A 22,869-nucleotide genomic window follows, 5' to 3' on the forward strand; every position below is an offset into this window, starting at 1 on the left:
AGGGAGGGGAATGAGGAGATGTTCTTCAAGCCCCAGCAATGGTGCTTTCTCGGAGGCAGAGGTTTTTTGGCATGGCGTCGGAGTAGCCAGAGGGCTGTTCCCACTGTGTCTGGATCCCCCTCTGGATTCCTACTCAATGGCCCCCTCAATTCGGCACATATTGCTTGAGGCATTAGGGTGTGCCTGGGCACACCCGGCACACCCCTTGCGCACGACTATGCATGGGACAACGTTGCTTGTACCAAGCATTGGTGTTGTTGGGTCTCTGCTGAGCCCAGCTCTCCAGTAGGGGGTCACTGCCAATCAGTTTCCTTCCCATTCCAACACCCCCCAGCTTTCTGTAATAATGTGTATTAGTTTACAAGCAGTGGAGACAGATGTGAGCTCCAGGGTTGTGGGGGCAAGGTGCTGTCAGTCACCCCCTCCCACCACTGACATCTACCCACTGATACCTCCCTTGCTGGGACCATTTGTAACTGCTTCCCTTCCAGCTGTGGCAAGCCAGTCCCCGGTTGCAAAGTGAAGCTAATGAACAAGGACGAAGATGGCAACGGGGAGCTTTGCTTCTGGGGACGGACCGTTTTCATGGGCTACCTGAACATGGAGGACAAGACCCGAGAAGCGATTGATGAAGACGGCTGGCTGCATTCTGGAGACCTTGGAAAGATAGACCCGGATGGGTTTGTTTATGTCACTGGGAGAATTAAAGGTGAAATGCTCCTTCGTGAGGCTTCAGAGGGCTCACTCCTATAATAGGGCTTTTGAAACAAATCCCCAAACCCCAAGACGTTGTTTAAGGCTAAAAAATGTATGGATTACATATCTAGTGTAACGACTGAATGCTGGTCAAAATCTGTGTCAGCACATTGCCTTTATCAACCAAGTCCATATCTGTAGATTTTAAGTCCTGGGCTGGGGAGGATCTTTCTATTCCACTTCAGATTAGTAGTGGCTAGGCTGCACCCCTCCACTCTAGTAGTGAGAAAACTGGTTTTATTGTACCTTGAGCATCAAATGCATCAGCAGGGACTGTATTTCTGTAGTAGAACACATGCTTTGCATGCAGAAAGTCCAAGCTTTAGTCTCTGACTTTTCCAACAACAACAAAAAGGGAATTCAGGTGGCAGGAGATTAAAAAAAGTCCTTTCTCTCTCTAAGCCTTGGGGAACTCTTGCCAGTCAGTGTGGATAATTCCTGGAGAAGACGGCAAGCCACACAGCCTGCTGTCCCAAACAAGACGCATGCTTCAGCTAACAGAAGCATTGGTGCCGTTCCTGTGCTTGGAAATGTGGGATGGAAAGGGGAAGGAAGTTGTTTTAAAGTTCATAGAATCATAGAATAGTAGAATTGGAAGGGGCCTACAAGGCCATTGAGTCCACCTCCCTGCTCGTTGCAGGAATCTACCTTAAAGCATACCTGACAGATGAATGTATTTGCAGGCAATCTTTGAATTAAAGTAGGAATTTTTTTAAAGTCTTTTCCCCCAGGTGTTTCCCTTTCTTTTCTCCCCTTGTTACCATCTTTGCCTTTTTGGTTCTATGGTCAGCTCCGTTATCATCCCTGCCGAAAATCTGGTGAGTTCTCCAGGCCTGCCCCCTGTTGGTGCTTTTGCAGATGGCACTTTACCATCGCAATCTCTAGAACGTTACATGTAGGGAAGTCGGATTTTTATGGATCTGACCCATGGACTCCACTGGACCGGCTTCCCCTGAGTCACATGGATTCTGTAGATTTGCAGACTGGTTTCTTTACTTTCCCGTATTTGCACAAATTTATTTGTAGGAAAATACGTAAAATCATCATCATCATCATCATCATCATCCAGCAAAAAATGTGCATTGCACCCATATCCTAAAGTATGAAGATGTGCATTTGGGGAGGGATTGGAGCATTTTGTGAGCATTTGGGTATTTGTGCAAGTGTGAATTTGTGCGAATTCAGGAAACTGGAGAAAATCTGATTGTGTCAATGAGCGGAGCATGGAAGGAAAGGCACCTGACAATCCACAATGTGCAGACAGAATGGATTTACCTCCCCAGTTACATGGAGTCCTTTGCTCTTTGAAGCCCAGCTTACCCAACGGGAAGAGGCGTAACTCCTCACGCAGAGGACCTGCGCTGCTTGTCATCTGGATGTCCGAGGTTCAATCTGTGGCGCCTTCCATTAAAAAAGAACAGTTGGATAGTGATGAAAAATATCTTTCTCTGCTTAAGACTCTGGACGGCCCTGGCAAAACTGTCCCACTTGAGTGCAGGTGCAAGGAAGTGCATAGATTAGCGCTTTTGCCATGGGACCTCAGCATTTGCAGTGTATCTGAAAAGGTGCCTTAGCACTCATACGCACACATTTAAGTGCATGTGTACTGGAGACGCGATGCAGCTGCGCATGAGTGCGAGTGAACCCGGAGAAGGGGCTAAACCCTGGACCTGAAGAATGAGAACTCTAACCAGCTCACATAGTAAATAAATAAATACCATTCTCCCAAAGGGCAGAAATAGAGTCAAAATTTGGTACAGTAATTTACCAGGGTCTGTTATATATATATAAAAGTAAGGTTTGTTGAACTGTATGGGTGTGAATGGGAGTTTTGCTTGCACAGGGCCAAGCTGGACTTGATGTCAATACCATCTTTGCGTTTAACGTGCACATTTTTTAAAAAAATGCAAATAGCAGCCACTATATATGTGTGTGTGTGTGTGTGTGTGTGTGTGTGTGTGTGTGAGAGAGAGAGAGAGAGAGAGAGAGAGAGAGAGAGAGAGAGAGAAATATTGGGCTTGCAGTGGCTGGGGAGGGGGAGTTTAACCCTTTCCTTCCTTACTCTAGTCCTGATGAATATATCACCCCTCTGAAGCTGCTATTTGCATTGGAATGAAAGCTCCAGTTAGCACCAATGGAGGATGGCATTTTAAAAGCAGTGATTTTGGCTAGGACTGCAGCAGGGGAAGACCAGGGTAATCTCCCCGTCCTTATCTGCTGTGATCCCAATCATTTTCAGCCCCTGCCCCAATGTGGCCATTTCCATGGTAATTGCAAAGATGCTTCTAACATCAAATCTAGCTTCTCTCGGGGACTGCTGGTGGACTATGTTTTCTGAGCACAAAAGCAAGACATGGTCCAGCTTGGCACCGTCTTGAGAACTGCCTCTCGCATGTATGTATGTAGACTACAATAAGTGTTTCCTGTACCTAGAGCTCATCATTACAGCTGGAGGGGAAAATGTCCCTCCGGTCCCCCTCGAGGACGCTGTCAAAAAGGAGCTGCCAGCACTCGTGAGCAATGCCATGCTGGTTGGAGACCAGAAGAAGTTCTTGTCCATGTTGCTGACTTTAAAGGTACTCCGGGTTGCGAGCATGAGTAAACGTTTAAGACTGGTTTCTTTACTGACTGCATTTTATCTGGCTTTTCAGAGAATTATTGTCTCCCAAAGCTGCTCACATCAGTTAAAAAGAGAGAGAGAGGCCCTGCCGTCAAGCTTAAAAACTAAAACGATAAACAGGGGAAAGGGGAGTGGAGGGAAAAGGAAGCAGAGGGAGGTCATTTTTTCAAGGCCAGAACAAAATGATGAATGTTAAGGAGGCATTTATAAGCAGTGCAGACTGGAATAATCTTCCCTTGCTGGAGTTCCTGCTTGAGTGGCTCTTGTTCATTTGGCCAGTGCATGAAGGCTGAGTGTATTTTCCCCTGGGGAAGGATGGGAATTACAGTCCAACACATCTGGAAGGCACCACCTTGGAGGGTGCTGGTGTAACGTAAATACATATGTGAACGTGATTTATTCCACCAAGCTCGTAAAGACGAAATGGCTTTGTGTTTTCTTTCAGTGTTCAGTGGATCCCGATACGTCAGAGCCTACGGACAGTCTGACCGAAGAAGCCAGAGACTTCTGCAAGAAACTTGGCAGCAAAGCCGTTGGAGTGTCCGAGATTGTGAGGACGAGAGATGAGGCTGTTTATCAGGCCGTCCAAGATGGCATAGACCGGGTCAATGCGTGTGCAGTCACCAACGCTCAGCGCATTCAAAAATGGGCGCTCCTCGGAAAAGACTTTTCCATTTCTGGTGGAGAATTTGGTAAGTTTTCCACAGGCTGAAATTTCATGAGAAGAGGGAGGAGTGTCTTGGCATCTTTAGCTGAGAAGGTCACAAGCAAGGTCGTGGCTTAAGCCAAACTTCTCTCTGAGAAACATGTGAAACTGGCTTATACCGAGTCAGACCTTTGATCCACATAGGAAGCTGCCTTATACAGGCTCCGACCATTGGTCCATCTTGCCATTATTGTTGACCATGACTGTTCAGGATTTCTCCCCCTGTCCCCAGCCCTACCTGGAGATGCCGGGAATTGAACCCGGGACCTTCTGCTTTACCAGGGAGCCACCATGCCTATCCCAGGATGACCTACTCCAGCCTTCCTGATGTTTGAACGACTACACCCAGCATTCCTGACCATTGGCCATGCTGGCTGGGGCTAATGGTCATTTAAGTCCAAAACATTGGGTTTTTATCAGAACTCTGTTCTTTTTCAAAATAGTAATTTTAATTATGTCTTTTTATTCTTTTATTCTATCTCTTGTTCACCGCTCCAAAATCCTTGGATTTTGTAAATAAATAGAGAAAATCCAGAGCGCTGCAGGTTGGGTAAGGCTGGTCTACACTGACTAGTAGCGGCCTAAGGCTCCCATCAGCTTCTTCCAGCATGGTGGACCGTTTTCCTGATGATGCCAAGCGATTGAACCTGGAATCTTCTCTTATGCAAAGCTTAAACTTTCCCAATGACCTATTGACTCCTTCATCAACTAATTGGGGATTGTTGTCAAAGAATGCGGCATCCAAGCTGCAACTGGGATTTGATCATTTGCTGAGAACATCTGCTGGCACAGATGTCACATTTCCAATATATGTTTCTTTTTCATGTTTGAATGAATACATGGACATCTCCCCTACAACAACCTGCTAACGTGAATTCCCTTCACTTTCAGGCCCAACCATGAAATTAAAGCGGCAAACTGTGGTTGAGAAGTACAAAGATGAAATCGATTCATTCTACAACAATTAAAGTTGGCAACACGGGATACTCTTCGAATTTCACTAGAGTATGAAACAAAGATTACTCTGTAGAATATGAAAGAGATCTTTCTGGGGGAGTTGATTGTTCCTATGCCAGCCCCCATTTTGGAGATGAGCATTAACTATTGTTGAAAACGATGCTAACAGCACTCTTCAGTCTCTAGTGCATCACTTCTGAACGTGGTTAATTTGGCTATAGCAACAGAAGGGAGCCAGTTGCAACACCAATATACATTCTAGGCAATTAGATTCTGATCTGGTCTATAAATGCTGGAAATGGAATGAAAGTCTTAAGGCCTCGTCTACACCAAGCAGGACTATGAAAGTGGTATATAAAAGGCTGGCGCCACACCATGCAGGATATAGTGGTATGAAAGCAGTATATGGTCTGTGTCAATGGGCCCCAACAGTTGTCAGTGCACTTCAGTACCACTATATAAACAGTCGTGTGGCTCCTGCCTTTTATATACTACTTTCATACCACTTTCATAGTGGAATATCCTGCTTGGTGTAGATGAGGCCTTAGTTCTGCAAGAGGCAGCAGTCTTTACTACTTTAACACGTTTGTTACGCTTCTTGGCCTTTTGGCTAAGATCAAGTGTATTGAGTTTAAAAAAAAAGCTTTTTTTTAAGCAAATGAAATGGAACACACAAATTTATGCTGAATACAGTGGGACGGTTTTTATTGCATACATGGTTTGAATTTATGTCGGGTATGAAAAAAATAATAAAATTACATCAATCACACCAGAAGGAAAAGACTCAAATTTTATAATAGGGGATGTAGCATGTAAACAGGGGTAACAGAAGCTGCTGTAAATGGAGTCAAAACCATTCGTCTATTCAGCCCAGTGCTTTTTATGCAACTGCCTGCTGATTCCTTCATGTCGGGGCCCTTTCTGGTGATGATATCCAAGGTTCTTTTAGCTGGAGACTTGAACCAGAGATCTTCCACATGCAAAGGATGATGAAATTGAATTTTGGGGCCCCCAGATAAAGGTTTGTTTGGTGATGCAATGTACACTTTTGAGTGTAGGTTGATTTGATTGTAGAGACAGGGGCCAAGACAACACAGACCTCATTCTTAAAGCTCCCTAGGTTGAACCCCTAAATGTTGCCTTCCCAAGCCTCTCTCCTGACAGATGTGTTAAGGCTGTCGCTCCCTTGATTCTCAGCCAGGATGGCCTAGGACCAGGTGGGGGGAGGCTGCTAAGCACACTGTCTGGGAGTGAGTCCCCTTGTCCTTAATATGGCTTACTTCCAAGTCAACATCACTAGGATTGCGCTTTCAGTGCAGAGGCGGGAGTGCCAGATATAGATTAAGAACATCAGAAGTGCCCTGATGCTGGATCAGACCAAGGGTCCATCTAGTCCAGCACTCTGTTCACACAGTGGCCAACCAGCTGTCGACCAAGGACTAACAAAGCAGGACATGGTGCAACAGCACCCTCCCGCCCATGTTCCCCAGCAACTAGCGCATGTAGGTTTACTGCCTCGGATGCTGGAATGGGGATGGTTGAAATCCCTGGTCAACATAGAGAGTCTTGCGGCACTTCAAAGACTTCATGCTCTGGAATCTGAATAGGTGACTGTGGGCCAGCGATCCCCTCACAGCCCTAAGACCCCTCACAGAGGTGTCACAAGGATATAATGAATGGCTGAGGAGCACGAAGTCCACCCCAAGTGCACTGGAAGAAGAGAGGGCCGTATATGTATATTCTACCCTCTATAATTGGGCCACTGTGCACTCACTCCTTAACATCTCAGGCTCGTATTGTTTTCATCTCTACACTATTTAGCCCAATATATTTTTTTTAAATGAACCAAAGTGTACGGTTCTAGCAAAAGTGATCCAGCAAACTGATTTACTCCTCCAGAGCTGCCCTTTCCGGAGCCAACCTGCTTGCCGGGAAGCCCGCTCAATATGGGCTACAGCAAAGGCAGGTGAGCCCCCTTGTAGGCTGGACTGCTCAACGCATTCAAGACCAGCTCTCTATTGCAAGAACAAAAACAAAACCGTGTCTCTTTGGGAGGTCTTTATTTCCCCCCCTCACTTTGTGCGCAAATTATAACCCCAGTTATTTAATACAATCCAAGAGGCAGACAGAAGCAGCAGTAAAAATAAACACATTCCATTCAAGCAAGAGCACTGTTCCCAAGTTCTCCAAGAAGCCCATACTGACAGATGAAAGTTACCTTACAGTACAAAATACCTCTCAGCGCGGAAGCAAACACAAAATAAAGAATAGCTGCTCAAACGTCATTGTCTCGTTACTACTTCTTGTCGTTCAGACGATGAAAAGAAAATAGTAGCGCCAAGGCGAAGCCATCCTGCATGGCTTGGATTTAACGTGGGTGAAGTAAATGAGCCAGGCAGGCAGGCATTGAGTAGCTGCAGGCACTGTCACCCCTCCCAGATCAGCACCTTGGATAAAGACAGGGTGTGCACCACTCACGATGGAGGGGATCCGGGCACAGAACAATTCCAAGACATTCCAGGAGTTTGTGCCACTTGTGCCCACAACGGAATACGCGAGGGGAACAAATTATGACCTTCGACACCTTTCTGGCAAAGCCTCAATTACTCTACCTTTCCTTTTGTGAAGGCTGGAGCTGGGCCTGACCCTGGTGCCACCAAATACAGCCTCTCTGCATCTTGTCCGCCTTTCTTACCCAGTGATGTCCACTAAAGCAACACACTGTTGTTCTAGGAGCAGGGAAAAAACAGGTTAACGGTGCCTCATTGTGCATTTTGTGTTACTCAAGGTCACTGGGGGAGGAGTTGCGGGGCTGCTGTTTTCAGCGGCAGCCATGAGCCTCCCATCACATCTAGTTCTGGCCTGTATTAACTAAGTAATCCCTCATTCATCTTCCATTTGAATGGTTGGAAATCCATTATTCACTCAGCAAACTGAAGATTATTATATATAATATAACCTTGAGCACAATATAAAAGGCCTTCTGATACAGTAGTAATTGAAAATTATATATTTGGTGTCTATCTAGACAGAAAAGCTGCATCAACATTCCTGTCACAATCTGTAGCAGACAAAAATCAATTTGAATTAACTAATTTTCACTGATGAACGCTGGAGCAGGTAATATGGGATGTGTGGTCAATTTTTACTTTTAGCAGTATCCCTTCAGCCCCCAAAGGTTGGATATTTTACAATTTATATACAATAGTTGATCCTATTTAGTTTTTTCCATAGTTTCAAGTCTTTATTCATGCTTTTGAAGGACAGGTTTCAGGTGCCAGGAACAGAGGGGAAATACTTCTTTATGGCAAATTTTCTAGCCAGCTTAATAAAGGTCTTTTGCTTTAGAAAAATATATTGTGCTATTTGAAGGTAGAAAAACCTTCTGCATTGCTTACGAATAGCAGACAGCTAAAAGAGCCTCCTTTAAAGCTGCTGTGATAAAAATCCCCCTTCCATTTATCTGGGGGGCTGAACATCAAGTGTTTCCAGAAAGTAGGGTTTATGATGGACCATTTCATGCAAAGCCTGCTAAAATGAATTTATTTCTACAAAAAGTGTGCAATGTAATAAATAAATAGAACAAGCACTTGGAAAAAGTCCACCAAAAGCAGGCACAAGAATAATTATCTCCATTTGGGCTGGATTTATTAACAAAGAGGACCCCTGCCTAAAAGTTTGCTTTCCTCTAGAGAATGGATATGAATCGCAGGCAGCAAATGCGCTTTAGTAACAGCATCCATCAGGAACAACTGAGATACGAAGAGCCTTTATTCCATTGCCCTCACTCTGCCACAGATTTCTGCTGTGAACTCTGAGCACTTTGAGTTGCCTCCCAAATCTTTGGTCAAGACCTAAAATGGGGGAGATGGAGGGGGGAGCAGGAAGACAAAGGAGAAGTTACTTTTCAGTAAGTAGAAGAGCTGAGTTGGGTTTGCTACAACCACATAATCAATTCCAGACCTGGACACAGAGTGTTGGAATCAGGTTTAGTCATATTTAGAGTAGACTCATTGCAATCAAGCAGATTTATGTTAGTCAGGGTTAACTGGGGTCCCAGTGATTTCAGTGGGGGTACACCAAGTCTGACTAAACCCTAACCCTAACCTTTTTATTCACTCAATATTTTAACACTTAATTTTAACTTAAATTTAAATTTTACTGGTTTAACTCTGTATTTTAATCTTATATCAATTTTGCTGCGTGGTTTTATCCTGGTTGTGCTTTTGATACTGTATTTTGTATTTGTGCTTTTAACCTGTTGGTTGTTTTATTATGGTTTTAATTTTTATGAACCGCCCAGAGAGCTTCGGCTATTGGGCGGTATAAAAATGTAATAAATAAATAAATAAATAAATAAATAAATAATAAATCTGGACCCAACCTAACACGTTGTCACAAAAACAAGTTGCCCAGAGTTTGAGGCCTTGTGCAGAGGGATAAGGTCTTACTCCGCCCCTTTGCAGGGCACCCTGGCACAATTGTAGGTCTTTGTCACTAGACCCCAAAACCTGGATTTTGCCCCTCCCGCCGCCATGCCAGTCTCCTACTGTTTATATACTAGAAATGGCAGAGAACAGCAAACACTGGGCACTCGTGGAGACCCAGTTCATTTATGGGATGGCCTGGGGCTTTAGACCTAGTAGAAGAGCCTAGTAGAAGACAAGTCCAATGTATAATCTTCTAACTGTTTCTCTAAAATGGGCATGATGTGCATTCTGGTGGCATCTGAATTACTCTTCCTGTAAAAACTGTTAGGAGAAGCCTGAAAAGACACACCTTCCCATCTTTGATTGTAGCAAAGCATGCGGCTTCTATTTTGGTGGCGTATTCCTGCATTCCCATGTGACGCAGCATCATCACCGCGCTCAAGAGAAGCGCCGTTGGATTTGCCAAGTCTTTTCCGGCGATGTCTGGAGCTGTTCCGTGAACCTACAAAAACAAGAAATTCTCATCATGCTGACATACTTCTTTCGATAGGAGCATTTTTGGTGGCCCTCCTGCATCAAGCAGCTAAAGTCTGGTGGTTGTTATTTTTGAGTCTCCCACAAATGGTGGCGTCACATGAAACAAGTGGCTGAGATTTTCTCCTGAGTAGACCAGATGAAGGGGAACTACATAAGAAATCTGCCTCCTGCTGCTGAGGAAAGGAAGGAGGCTGGCAGTGCCCAGCTGAGAACTCACTGTCACACCCCATCTCTTTATCACAACAAAGTGCGACCAAGGTACCATTTTTTCCCCAAGAGTGAACAACAGCCAGCATAAAACATGTTCTTGTTCGCATGAACGACATGTTTCACAATAGACCGAAGAATATTTCCGTATGAGATGGGAGCCTAAGCTGCGAATTTGCTATTTTTAGTTCCTTTCAAAAATAGAAACACATCCCTTTTAAGAGCCTAAACTAATGGTGCCTTTGAAGATCCTGCTATTCGGCGATATCTTTTATTATGAGTATTTTAAGAACCCTGAAACAAACTTATTAAAGCCTTAAAACAGAAGGTTTTGCTTTTGCAGCAAGCCCAACAAAAGGGTCCCGGGGCTCAAGCAGGGGCCATGCCCCAAAATTTCATTTCACAGGAGAGACCTTACCGATTCAAAGATTGCAACTCCATTAGCACCAATGTTCCCACTCGGCGTTACTCCAAGACCCCCAATCAATCCTGCGCACAAATCACTGGAAGGAAAATGCAAACACAAGGGAAAGACTGGAGAGCCTCCTCCATTTAGGCCCTTCGGCAGAGCATACTGACATATATACGCTGCTGCATACCAACAGTTGGGGGATGCTGAAAGAGTGAGCCAACAGGCATTGCTGGGTGGAAAATAGTCCACAACTTTAACCAGGACACAAGCATGAAGAGTGTTTGGCAGCAGACTACAGGGATGCAACTACAGTCCATGGGTGCAAAGGGGAGCAAGATGTTGCAAAGCATCGCTTGAGGGGTAGAGGAAGGGGCTGGGTAAACTGAGTAAGCTGCAGGACGTGGAGAGAAGGACCAAGACAGGCTAGTACAACTCATGAACTTTGATACATTTTTTTAAATATCCTGAACTTCTAGGATACTTGCTTCAAGGTCCATTTTATGTAGAACCTCAATTGGCTTCCTCAATAAGCAAGGCCTTTTTGGTTGTAGTTGTAGAGCCTGGGAACTAGGGCTGTGCACCTCCTCCCCGAACCTCTTTGGAACCCGATCCGGACCTTTGGGTCGATCTGGACTTCCCCCGATCCACTCTGGAACTGGATCTGAAGTGAGATCCGGAGGTCCGGATCGATATTCAGCCCCCATTTTGCCCCCCTTCCCCACTTACTTGCCTCCACGGCGGGCGGTGGAGGCAAGTAAGTGGGGAAGGGGGGACAAAATGGGGGCCAAATAAGCCCCCCTCCCCCACTTACCTGGCTCCATCATCCGTTGTGGTCCGGGTGGCTGCTTCAACTATGGCCCAGGCCTAAGGCCAGAGGCCTGTTTCCGGCCTTAGGCCTGGGCCGCAGTTGATGCCGCTGCCCGGACCGCGACGGACCCAGGTAAGCCCCCCTCCCCCTTCCCCGGCTCTGCCGCCGTCGCCGCACAGACCGCAGCAGACGGGGGAGCCAGGTAAGCTCCCCTCCCTACTTACTTGGCTCCGAAGCTTTGGAATGGTCCGAATCGCTTCGGACCGTTCTGAACCGCTTTGGGCCAATCCGGACCTTCCCCAATCTGCTCCGGAACCGGGCTTCGGAGGTCCGGATTGGCCCTCTCCGCTTTGGATCCGGGGATCCATAATGGTACGGAGCACACCCCTACTGGGAACACCCTTCTGAGTATTTATATCTCTATATAAAGACTTTTTGGAGACAGGGAAGACAGTTCTGTTTTGCTATTAGGCCGCCTTCCTCAACTTGATACTCTCTACGTGTTTTAGACTCCCAGTATTCCTAACAATTGGCCATGCTGTCTGGGGATGATGGCACTTGAAGTCATGAACATCCGGAGGCACCAGGTAGTGGAGGGCTGCTTTAGGGGAATTAGCATCTCTGCCATCTATGGTTTCATTTGGGCTATTGCTGATTTTTAGAAGTTGATATCTTAAATTATTTGTGTACAGTTTTGAGAGATTTAAGTTGAAAAGTGGTTTAAAAATCCTGTAAATACATACATCAGATACATATATTCCTTTGCACTTAGCTCAAGTCTTACCTACCTCAAGATGTCACCATACAAGTTTGGCATAACAAGGACATCAAACCGTGACGGATCCTGCACCATCTAAGAGGGGAAACAGATGTGGCTGTTTTTAAGATGACCTGAAGCAGCAACTCTTAAACACCTTTTATCACGAGTTTACTGTATACTCACATTCAGACACACGGTGTCGAGATACATTTCATTAAACTTAATATCTTTACAGTTTTCTGCTGCTTCCCGGCATTTTTTCAGGAACAAACCATCAGACATTCGCCTGCACATTAACAACAGAAGAAGGAGCAGGTTAGGAGCTAGATGTGCATCTTGGATTAATACTACATCCAGGTACAGAGAGAGCACCTGTTAACTTCCACTGTCACATTCATCCATGCCTCAACTGCAGTCTTCTTCAGTGACCTTAAGCAACTAACTTTTAAAGCGGTAGCCAAAAGGAGAAGGTCACGTTATTTTTAAGCTTTCTATCCTATTCCTTAGGGAAAAAAGGGTCTTACCAATAATATATTGTACATTTCCTATACTGTTTTTCAAAATCATGAACTATTTTTAAAAAAAACATTATATGCACAGAGAGCTCAGAATCCAGCATGGCCAAAATGTTTCTCATACAAAACCTACATTTATTTTATTTTTTTATTTATTACATTTTTATACCGCCCAATAGCGAAGCTCTCTGGGCAGTTCACAGCCTCCATTCAAAGCATACTGAAAAGACAAGACCACTGAAGACAATCCAAAGTCAGAAGACATCTCATCAGCCAAGAAAGCTTTCTAGTTTACATCAGACACTGGTCTGCTGGCATTAATGAGAGCCAGAATGCTGCAATGGCTAGAGTGTTGGACTGGAGCCTGGGAGATCCAGGTCTTTGTTCCCACCTGGCAATGAAGCTCACTGGGTGACTTTGAGCAGTCACTGACTCTGTCTCAGCTAGGGAGAATAAAATGAAGAGGAGGAGGACCATGAAAGCCGCCATGCGTGATCAAGAACACAACGTAATTAGGGTTCCATCATAATGCGGCACGCTCTTGCTGCTGCTGCTGCCTCCTCCTCCTCCTCCTCCACCACCATGTATTCAGTCACGCTGGATTTGAAAATGAAAACAGAGCTGATAATTTCATACAAGTGTGAGTAATCACTTTTTAGTGGGTTAATGTGCCAAAACCTCTTAAGGCACAATCTTATGAATGTTTAGAGAGAGAAAAATGTTCTGTCTAAACATGCATAGGGTTATAGCCGAAAGCTTATTGTGAACAATAGAAAAAGGGGATGGAGTCTAAGCGTTGAGCAAACCCTGGCTACCAAAAGCAGGCTGCAAAAATATATGCGGCACCCACTTCTGGCACTGACAAGTGGTAGCAGTTCTACACATATCTCTCCATTAAAAAACACAAAGAGCAGTAAGAATTTTGAACATCAGAACTGTGTTACTCTGTTAAGCTCACATACATAATATTTGCTTTATGCACAGCTGTAACTTTGCTTCTTTGATTGTTTCTAGCATACTCAAATGCAAAGTCAGCAATACGTTTGCTTGCATCTTCTGTGATGAGTTTGATACTCTGTACAACGCCATCAACAATCTGAAAGACACACAACAGTTACGTGGGTGAGTAAAAAGCTGAGTTATTAAAAATAAAATAAACAATGGAATAGCCCCAGCAGGGTTGATTCGGCGAATCATCAAGTCTGCAGAACACTGTGTTATTTCAAAATTAAATATATCTTCTATTGCGGTTAAAAGTTACTTTCTATTTCAGGCAATTTGTATTATTTGTTGGGAGGGGAGGTTAGGGTGCAATCTGCTTCCACTATGTAAACATACCACATGCTCAATTCCACTGTATTCGCCCTCTGTGTTCTCTCGTATTGTGACAATGTCAACATCTGTATAAGGGGTTTTGTAGCCTTCGATTGACACACAAGGACGGATATTGGCGTAAAGGTCAAACGTTTTACGGAGCAGCAGGTTCATTGACGGGTGGCCGGCAGCTATGGGAGTTTTCAAAGGACCTAAAGCCGAGAAGAGGAAAGAACAAGGTGGAAAAGTTCCAGTTCAAAGCACAGAGGTTAGACGCAGGCCTGTGACCTAGCAACGGCATTCTTCACTGCCACGCCCAAGTTAAACTCTTCGGTTTGAAGCAGGAGGACAGGACTTCCTCACTTATGCAGGTTCGTTACAACTCGCCACCAAGTACTACCTGCACCACACAATGTTTTACAAGGGGGCTTCATTCTGGAGGAACCTGGCTGCAATATTTCAAGAGGCAAGGGAGATTCAGAATATTTTTATTGCTATACTCCATTGGGTCACATTCCTTCTGTGTTCTATAATTAGCAGTTTGCTACCACTTCCATCTCTGGGAAGTTTGTCTGTAGTTTTTGGAAGCTACTGAAAGAGAGCGCATATAAGAGAGCCAGCTGCCAGGGGACGGGCTTGGAACACAGGAAGCTACTTCATAGGAGGCCAGAATACTTGCCCATCAGGTACAGAATTTTATTTATTTATTTATTTGCATTTATATACCGCCCCATAGCTGAAGCTCTCTGGGCGGTTTACAAAAGTTAAAAACAGTGAACATTAAGAAGTATACAAAATTTTAAACCATCAAAAATATAAAAACAACAGTATCCTTTTAACAATAACTGTTCTGGGGGCCATTAAAAAACAACAAAAAGCTTTAGCATATGTTGTTAAATGCTGTTAAATGCCTGGGAGAAGAGAAAAGTCTTGACCTGGTGCCGAAAAGATAACAATGTTGGCGCCAGGTGAACCTCATCGGGGAGATCATTCCAAAATTGGGGGGCAACCACTGAAAAGGCCCTCTCCCTTGTTGCCATCCTCCGAGCTTCCCTCGGAGTAGACACTCGGAGGAGGACCTTAGATGTAGAGCACAGTGAGCGGGTAGGTTCATGTCAGGAGAGGCGTTCCGTCAGGCGTCCCAAGCCGTGTAGGACTTTATAGGTTAAAACCAGCACCTTGAATTGGGCTCAGAAACGTATAGGCAGCCAATGCAAGCGGGCCAGAATTGGTGTTATATGTTCCAACCTTCTGGTTCCAGTTATCAATCTGGCTGCTGCATTTTGCACAAGCTGCAGCTTCTGAACATCTACATCTACTTTGACTGGCGGTTCCACTCCAGGGAGAAAAAGGTTTTCCTCATCACCTGCTCCCCGGTCCTTTTCACTAGAGGCGCCAGGGATTGAACCCAGGGACCCTCTGCAGTTAAGGCATGTGGCCTGTCTCTGAGTTATTGTCCCTCCAGTATGCTATAGTAGGATGAGGAAGATTAGACTAAGGAAATTCAGTACCTTAATAAAGAAAACAGAGTCTAGAGAGAAGCAACTTTGGGGAGAAGGGAAGAGTGGATGAGAATGCATCCTTTGTTGTAGAAAAGGGAGGAGGTAGAGTATTTAGTTAGGGTCTCCCACTTGCTCCCCTATTTTTAAAATGTGGCTTTTGTTTTTTAAATCACAATGGAATAGAACACAAAGGCAATTGATAGACTAGGGCCTGGAGTGGGACCTTCAGACGGTGTTTTACAGAATCCTTATGTATCTGCAACAAAATCTTGTTAACGCAAAATGAAGGTGAAACAAAGCTGAGAACGTTCTTTCCCCGCCCCCTCCTTTCTGGTCAGCAGGAGACTCCAAAATACCTTTCAGTCCTATCTTATTCTTGTCCATGGATTCTTTGGCATCATGTGGAATTGTCCATTTTCCTCCTGGACCTTGAATTGCAGACACGTTCCTCTCTTCGAACTGAACAGGAGCCTAAATATAATTGTTTCAAATTATCTTCTGAGCTAGTTTGCCCCAGGGGGCGGGGGGAGGGGAGAACCATCAGTTTTTGAGGGGGTTTTGTCCACAGCCTTGGAATCCCTTACCCTGGGTTGGAAGACATAGCAGCCCTAAAGCAGTTTTCAGGCTGAATAATGGGATGTCTTTACATAAAAAGATAGACCAGCAGAAACAACTACAGCAGCCTTCCTCAACCTGGGGCCTCCAGATGTGTTGGACTGCATCTCCCAGAATGCCCCAGCGAGCTGGCTGGGGCATTCTGGGAGTTGTAGTCCAACACATCTGGAGCGCCCCAGGTTGAGGAAGGCTGAACTACAGTAAGCCTGCAGAAATAATGAAAGTTTTAACCAGGAAGTTTTAACTGCCATTAGTGGTATAACACTCCATGCATCTGGCTAGAGCTGGCTCATGTCAGAAACAGTGACATGAGGTGGAAAATTTTTCATTTTTAGAAATGCATTTTTTTCATAAAATTATTAAGGTAATGATTTAAAGTAACTGGGCAACTGGAAATGATGCAATACTAGCTAAATCTGAAATCAAATTTATAACTAACTTTTTTCAGATGACTATCCTTAGGAAGTCGAGCCAAAATTAATATGTTAACAGTTTACTCGTATTCCAGTAAAAATAATTTCTAAGTAAAACTTTAAAATTGTTTGATTATAGTACTGACACCATACCAAGCATACTTCATTAATTAAATATTTTAATTCAACTACTTTTTCTAAACTTTTTAAATATATATTTGTACTGTACGTAAAATTAACACAACATACTTCTCTTTAGTTTTACATAACTAAAAACAAAAACATGCCAAATCAGATCTCTATAGAGTTAGTTCAACAGAAAACTTCCCAATTCCAGGTTTTCTGCAAAACCCTCATCACTGGTCAGGATTTTAAAAAAAAAATATTCACAGGGATTTGGAATCAATCCAAGACTTCTGACAGATAGGAACAGATTCATCTGCACTCCTTATCTATATTTAAGAGTGATCCAATTGGTGGATTCTTGCTCAGCTTTCTTAGTTGAGATACACCTGGGGAATATCCCTTTTGGCAAGAACCATCACGTGGCCTGGCTTTGACCTCAGGAAAAGATTGCAATGATGGTGACCCAGACCTGAAAACGCAGTACTTGCATTCATACACTGCTATCTCCACTCTCACCCTGCCCAATTTCATCCCACAACTAAATTCAGGGAGACAACACAGAAATCTTGCTAAAGTGAAGCAGGTTTGGTTCTGGTCTGTGCCAAGATGGGATTCCCAGGTGATATCCCACTCATGTCACCATGAGCTCCATCATGGAAGAAAGGCAGGCTATAATACATTCATAGTAAGCTCTGTGGAACAGAGATCTGTCTTTCGCTTACTCTGTGAAGTGCCCTGTGCATAAAATTAAGATGTATTTCATGCCAAGCACATACCATTTCTTACTAAACCACCGGATCGGTATCATAACTTTTTCAGAGTCTATACTGTACATTGGTCCGTTCTATTCCTTCTTGAATATCAGGTTAAGCTGAAATGTGTCAGAAACGTTGCTGTGAGGTTATGTTTCTTAATAACGGAGGAGTGGGAGAAATGAGCCTTTAGCAACAATTCTGCACAGCCCAAATGCTCTTGCGCATTTCACAGGACAAGAACTATAGACTTCTAGCCTTCATGGCTATAAAGCATAGGGTTCTCCATACATCACTGTCTTCTCCCCATACATCCAACATCCCAGAGCACAGAATGCCAGAAACAGAATGAACAGCATGGATTTACACCTATGCACCGGCACAACAGGTCTCTGTGAGTAGTTCATGCACAGACAAACTACACAACGCAATGCCATTAATTGCCAGAGCTTTGAAACAAAGGTTGTGGCATTAAAATGCAACCTGCAGATTATGATTCCAAAGTCTCCTGCTGCTATGCATTGTCATCATAGCCAAGGTATCTATTGCCTTGAAAGTCCTAATAAGCCTCTACCCTAATAAGAGGAACAGCTGTTCCCAGTCACATTGTCCCCTCAAGTGGAAGAGGGAGCCATCACTAACCTATTCCATAAGTAAACAAATATAGCTGGCTCAGAAAGAGCTTGGGAAAACCAGGCAGCTATCAACGGAGTACCTCACCTTAGCAGCTTGAAAAATCTCCACGACAGCAGCAGATATTTCTGGTCCAATGCCGTCTCCTGGGATCAAAGTTACTGTCCGATTCTACATGTAAAATAATAATCCACCAGATGCCATGATTAAACATAGATTTAAAGAAAGTTGCTGATCACCCGTGGCTTACATGGTGCAAAGTTACTTTAACAATTGCCCAGAAACACGAACACCGGATCGAGATCACTGTGATCACAAAGTTTGCTTTCCCAGGAAAAATAGCTCTGAGCTATCCCCACACCTTCTAGTTTTCTGTGTGCAGGGAATCTTTTAGGTGCTATATGACTAGTCGGTGGACCATCAATCACTCTACCGCACTCCAAGGACAGCCATCTGTCAGGTATGCTCTAAGATAGATTCCTGCAATAAGCAGGGGGTTGGACTCGATGGCCTTATAGGCCCCTTCCAACTCTACTATTGTATGATTCTAGGACTTCATCCCCAGCCTACATCAGTGTTTGAAGAAAGCAAAAGAAGCAATTTTGGGACATTGAACATCTACCTTTCTGAAGCCCAAATCATTCTGGGAAACGTTGTGCAGCTGCAGCTTCAGTCTGGGTCACTTTGGAGGAAAACCTGCTTTGTTTTGGGAAGCACCAGAATGTTCTGAAGGGGTCCAATTTGGCTTGGGCTCCAGGCGAATCTGATGCACATCTGCACATCGCTGCTGTGAGCCAAAATCTGAAATTCTCCTTCCCCTTGACAAAGGAAGTATTATCCTTGGGTCACCTAAGCGATTTTAAAATGTGTACCTAAGGTGTGAATGTGCATCCCCATACATATTTATCACGTGAACAATGGCAGGCTATCACTCCCTTTTGAACATACGGACACTACATGATGTGTGAAATCGCCCCAATCTATGCAACCCCAGGGATGATTCAAAGCTCCCTTTAGAGACGTCTTTAAGGTCCTGCTTCTGCCTATTTTTAAAAAAAATATTACACATGCATTAAACATTTATCTACAGCAAGACTGAAAACAAGATAAACAAGCTCAAAAGGAAGCCATGGACCAGATTGCAGGAATGCAAAGATTTTGGAAAGGGGATCCGCTAGCATAGGGGTAGGTGACTAGTGGCCCTCGAGATATTTTGCCCTACAACTCCCATCAGTTCTCACCATTGGTTATGCTGGTTAGGGTTGATGGGAATTGTAGGCCAACACATCGGTGTGTGGGGGAGGACACTAGTAGGAAATGCTACCTATGCAAAGAACAGCCTGGGTGACATGCTGCAACACCCAACATCAACATGAAGACTGTTGATGGACAGTTCTAAAATTGTAATAGAATAAATTAAGGATCAGAACTAAGAAGCAGAGGAACCTGCTCTAGATAGCAAAAATAAATATTGCCTATAAGGAAACATTCAAAGCAAAAAATAAATATTGCCTATAAGGAAACATTCAAAGCAAAAAATAAATATTGCCTATAAGGAAACATTCAAAGCAATGGTGCACAAGGTAAGAAGGTTCTCAACGTTTTTCCCCCTTCAAGGTCTTTCAACCATCAAGTGGCTAATACATACTATTTAAATTATTTATGGCCATCCTCAGATAATTTTCTTCTGTAGAATGAGATTTAAGGAAGAAGAAAAACTGGCTTCAAAAGCTTTTATTGGCTACTTTAAATATGGTTCAACAGAATTTTCTCCAAGCGTGCAGCCACACAAGAGATCACTGTACTTGTTAAGTATGGCACATGTAGTATATCTCTGACGTGTGTGGTAACAGAACAGAGATTATTTTCAGTATGATTAAACTAGACACAAAGATAGCACCTTTCTTGAGAAGCTTCTTAAAGAAAAAAAATTATACTAGTATACTCACAGCACTACCAAAACTTCTGGTCACCTGTTTTTGGCTTTTAAAACCCCCTAGTAAACGAAAAACCTGTAGGAATGTAACAAAACCAGAAAGAAATATTATTACTTTAGACAAACAATTGAAAAGGAAGAATCCCCCAGTCTATTAAGAAACCAGCAGGTCTGCATTGTAAGACATTTGTGTAACAGCTTACACTCTGCAAAAGCATTTGAGCGTTGTGGGCGCACACATTCTCAGTGAATCTATTGTATTATGGCTTATGAGCAAAGAAACAGGAAGGGGAAATTTGTATATGGGCGAGGACTAGGTATTTACTTTTTGAGAACAGAAGGACTGCAACCTATTATTTAAAATTCAGAGTTTTAACAATGTAATATCGGAGAACTGCTTCTTTAGAAAATGAAATTGCTTGCGTGCACATAAAAGTTCTCACTGGACTGATGCTGCAATGTTTATGCCACCCAACTGAAGCATTCCATTTTCAAAGATTTGTTTGTGGACTTCTAACAGCCTCATAATTGGCAGCAGTGGCTTGACCTGGATTCAACAGACCCCCTTCTTATCCTGGGCCCAGGAAATCTATGATGCCTACAGGAAATCTTGCACTTGGTGGCCTTATAGGCCCCTTCCAACTCTACTGTTCTATGATTCTATGATGGCTTATGTTTCTATGTAGCCCCCTTGGGCTGTTTGCACTATAAGTGCTGGCCAAGGCGGCATAACTGCACCAAGCAAGAGGATGACACATCTTGCATCAGCAGTGAGACTGGTGCCCAGGTCTGCAAGAGTTTCTTGCCTCATGGCACAGTTTTATCTGGATATTCACCTTTCAACTATTCACCACCTTGACAAAGCGGCATTACTCTGAGCAAGATCCAAATATTCTGGCTGCTTAACAGGCACATGGAAGGTAATTCAGAAACCCAGTGAAAGATATTAAGAACATCAGAAGAGCCCTGATGCTGGATCAGACCAAGGGTCCATCTAGTCCAGCACTCTGTTCACACAGTGGCCAACCAGCCATCACCCAGGGATGATTAATCAACCAGGGATATTAATAAAATGTTTGGAAGTTTAGCCATTTTCCAAGAGTTTGGAGATTGCAGATTATGGGCTCCTATATACTCAGCAAGGTAGAATAGTAGACCTCACTATTCCAACATGGTTCTTACTGGCAAACTCTGAAAACATACATAAAAGAGAGAAATACCTTCCCTGGAGCCTGCAGAATGTTTTAAGTACACAGTCCTGGTTGATTTTCCCAGGTTGCCCTCAGTTGGCTGCTTGCTTACAATTATTTCTGATTCTATTCTCCTGCATATTCTAAGTATTGCAAGCAAGATACATTATCCCAGTAAGGGAACCTTACTATGTAGCCTTCCACTAGCCCAGAGTCATGTAACACTAGTCTTAAGTGTGCACTGATAGCTTAACTGTTCAAGAGGAAAGGAAGAGACTCATGGTTCATTTTCCATTTTTCTAATCCCAACCACTCTTTCTACTCTCATAGGTGTCAAAGGAGATGTGAAATAGACTAGAATTCTTGTCTAAGCGATTTCACTCCTTAAAATGCTTTTGTTTTCAAAACACTAAATGGATGTTCATCTACTTATGTACTGATCTTTCTCTAATATAATCATATTGTAAACACAGTTCCAGCAGTACTCTAGGCACAGTGGTGGTGGAACAGGCATCTGCAAAAATCACAACAAATGTACATAGTTCTGTTTCAAAAGTGCTGGTTGCACTATAAGCTGGTTTTGGTTTTCTCAAGGTCCATTTTGAAGACTATGAAAATCTGCAAAGTTACTTTGACTAGAGACAATGAAGGAACATGGATAATGATCGCAGTGGTAGATCTACAACATCACCCGCCCCCCAAGTCTCTGAAAGATTATCATCAGTACACACCCAAAAGCAAATCAGAGATTGAAATGATTTTCTTCACATGGGAAAAAAAGGCAGGCTATAAATGTAGTTAACAGAAATAACAGAAAGAGGAATGAATGAATGCATGCATGAATGAAGGAGCAGGTCCCCCAGGTGGGCACCTGCCAGCCTAGCCCACCTCGCAGGGCTGTTGTGGAAATGAAATAGGGGAAGGAGAGGAGAGGACTACGCAACCCTTGCATGAGGGGAAAAGGATATTGGCAGAATCACAATAACGGGAAGAAGAAGGAATGAATGCATGAAGGAAGGAGCAGGTCCCCCAGGTGGGCCAGAGGTGGGCACCTGCCAGCCTAGCCCACCTCGCAGGGCTGTTGTGGGAATGAAATAGGGTAAGGAGAGGAGAGGACTACGCAACCCTTGCATGAGGGGAAAAGGATATTGGCAGAATCACAATAACGGGAAGAAGAAGGAATGAATGCATGAAGGAAGGAGCAGGTCCCCCAGGTGGGCCGGAGGTGGGCACCTGCCAGCCTAGCCCACCTCGCAGAGCTGTTGTGAGGATGAGAGGGGGAGGGGCCAGAGGATCCAAGGGCAGGTTCCTTCCCTCCCCCCTTGGAGGAGGGCAACGGGGAGAGGAGGAGGAGGGGGGCAAAAGGAGGGCCCCTCCCCCACCCCAAGGAGGGGGGAGGGGCGGGCAAGGTCACGCGAGGGTGGGGGTTCCGGCCCCGCCCCGCGGAGTTCTCGCGAGACCCCCCCCCCCCCAGGCGCGGCGCACGAGCGGCCTGCCTCTCCTGAGGGAGTCGGAAAGAGGCAGAAGGGAAAGAGCCGCCGCCGCCTCCCGCCATCCAAGGTCACCTCAGCGCTCACCTTGGGCGCCCACCAAGACGAAGCCATGGCGGAGAGGGAGACAAGGCCGCTCGCTTAATGCGTGCCCGCGTCCGTGGCTTCCTGCCTGCCTCGCTTCCTTCCT

At 44.4% G+C, this 22,869-nt stretch overlaps 2 protein-coding genes across 2 annotated transcripts in view; one reads left to right on the forward strand and one right to left on the reverse strand.

The window, feature by feature from the left end:
* The window catches only part of ACSBG1 (acyl-CoA synthetase bubblegum family member 1), a 32,783-nt gene extending 27,651 nt beyond the window's left edge, over window positions 1–5,132 (forward strand). Inside the window, exons 11-14 of the mRNA XM_063142616.1 lie at window positions 492–709; window positions 3,190–3,332; window positions 3,822–4,068; window positions 4,974–5,132. Of these exons, the coding sequence (XP_062998686.1) occupies window positions 492–709; window positions 3,190–3,332; window positions 3,822–4,068; window positions 4,974–5,050 (685 nt within the window). The 3' untranslated portion in view covers window positions 5,051–5,132. The remainder of the gene's footprint in view (window positions 1–491; window positions 710–3,189; window positions 3,333–3,821; window positions 4,069–4,973) is intronic.
* A 1,977-nt stretch (window positions 5,133–7,109) lies between these two features.
* Window positions 7,110–22,869, reverse strand: IDH3A (isocitrate dehydrogenase (NAD(+)) 3 catalytic subunit alpha). Its single transcript, XM_063142194.1, has 11 exons — window positions 22,767–22,869; window positions 20,013–20,075; window positions 18,151–18,234; window positions 15,881–15,995; window positions 14,047–14,234; window positions 13,671–13,804; window positions 12,377–12,479; window positions 12,222–12,286; window positions 10,632–10,716; window positions 9,819–9,971; window positions 7,110–8,893 (listed from the first exon to the last, which is right to left on the reverse strand). Exons 1-11 carry the CDS (start codon window positions 22,791–22,793, stop codon window positions 8,810–8,812), a joined length of 1,101 nt encoding a protein of 366 aa, XP_062998264.1. The 5' UTR covers window positions 22,794–22,869; the 3' UTR covers window positions 7,110–8,809.

This window comes from Elgaria multicarinata, chromosome 16 (assembly GCF_023053635.1).
Source record: "Elgaria multicarinata webbii isolate HBS135686 ecotype San Diego chromosome 16, rElgMul1.1.pri, whole genome shotgun sequence".
NCBI classification, from domain to species: domain Eukaryota; kingdom Metazoa; phylum Chordata; class Lepidosauria; order Squamata; family Anguidae; genus Elgaria; species Elgaria multicarinata.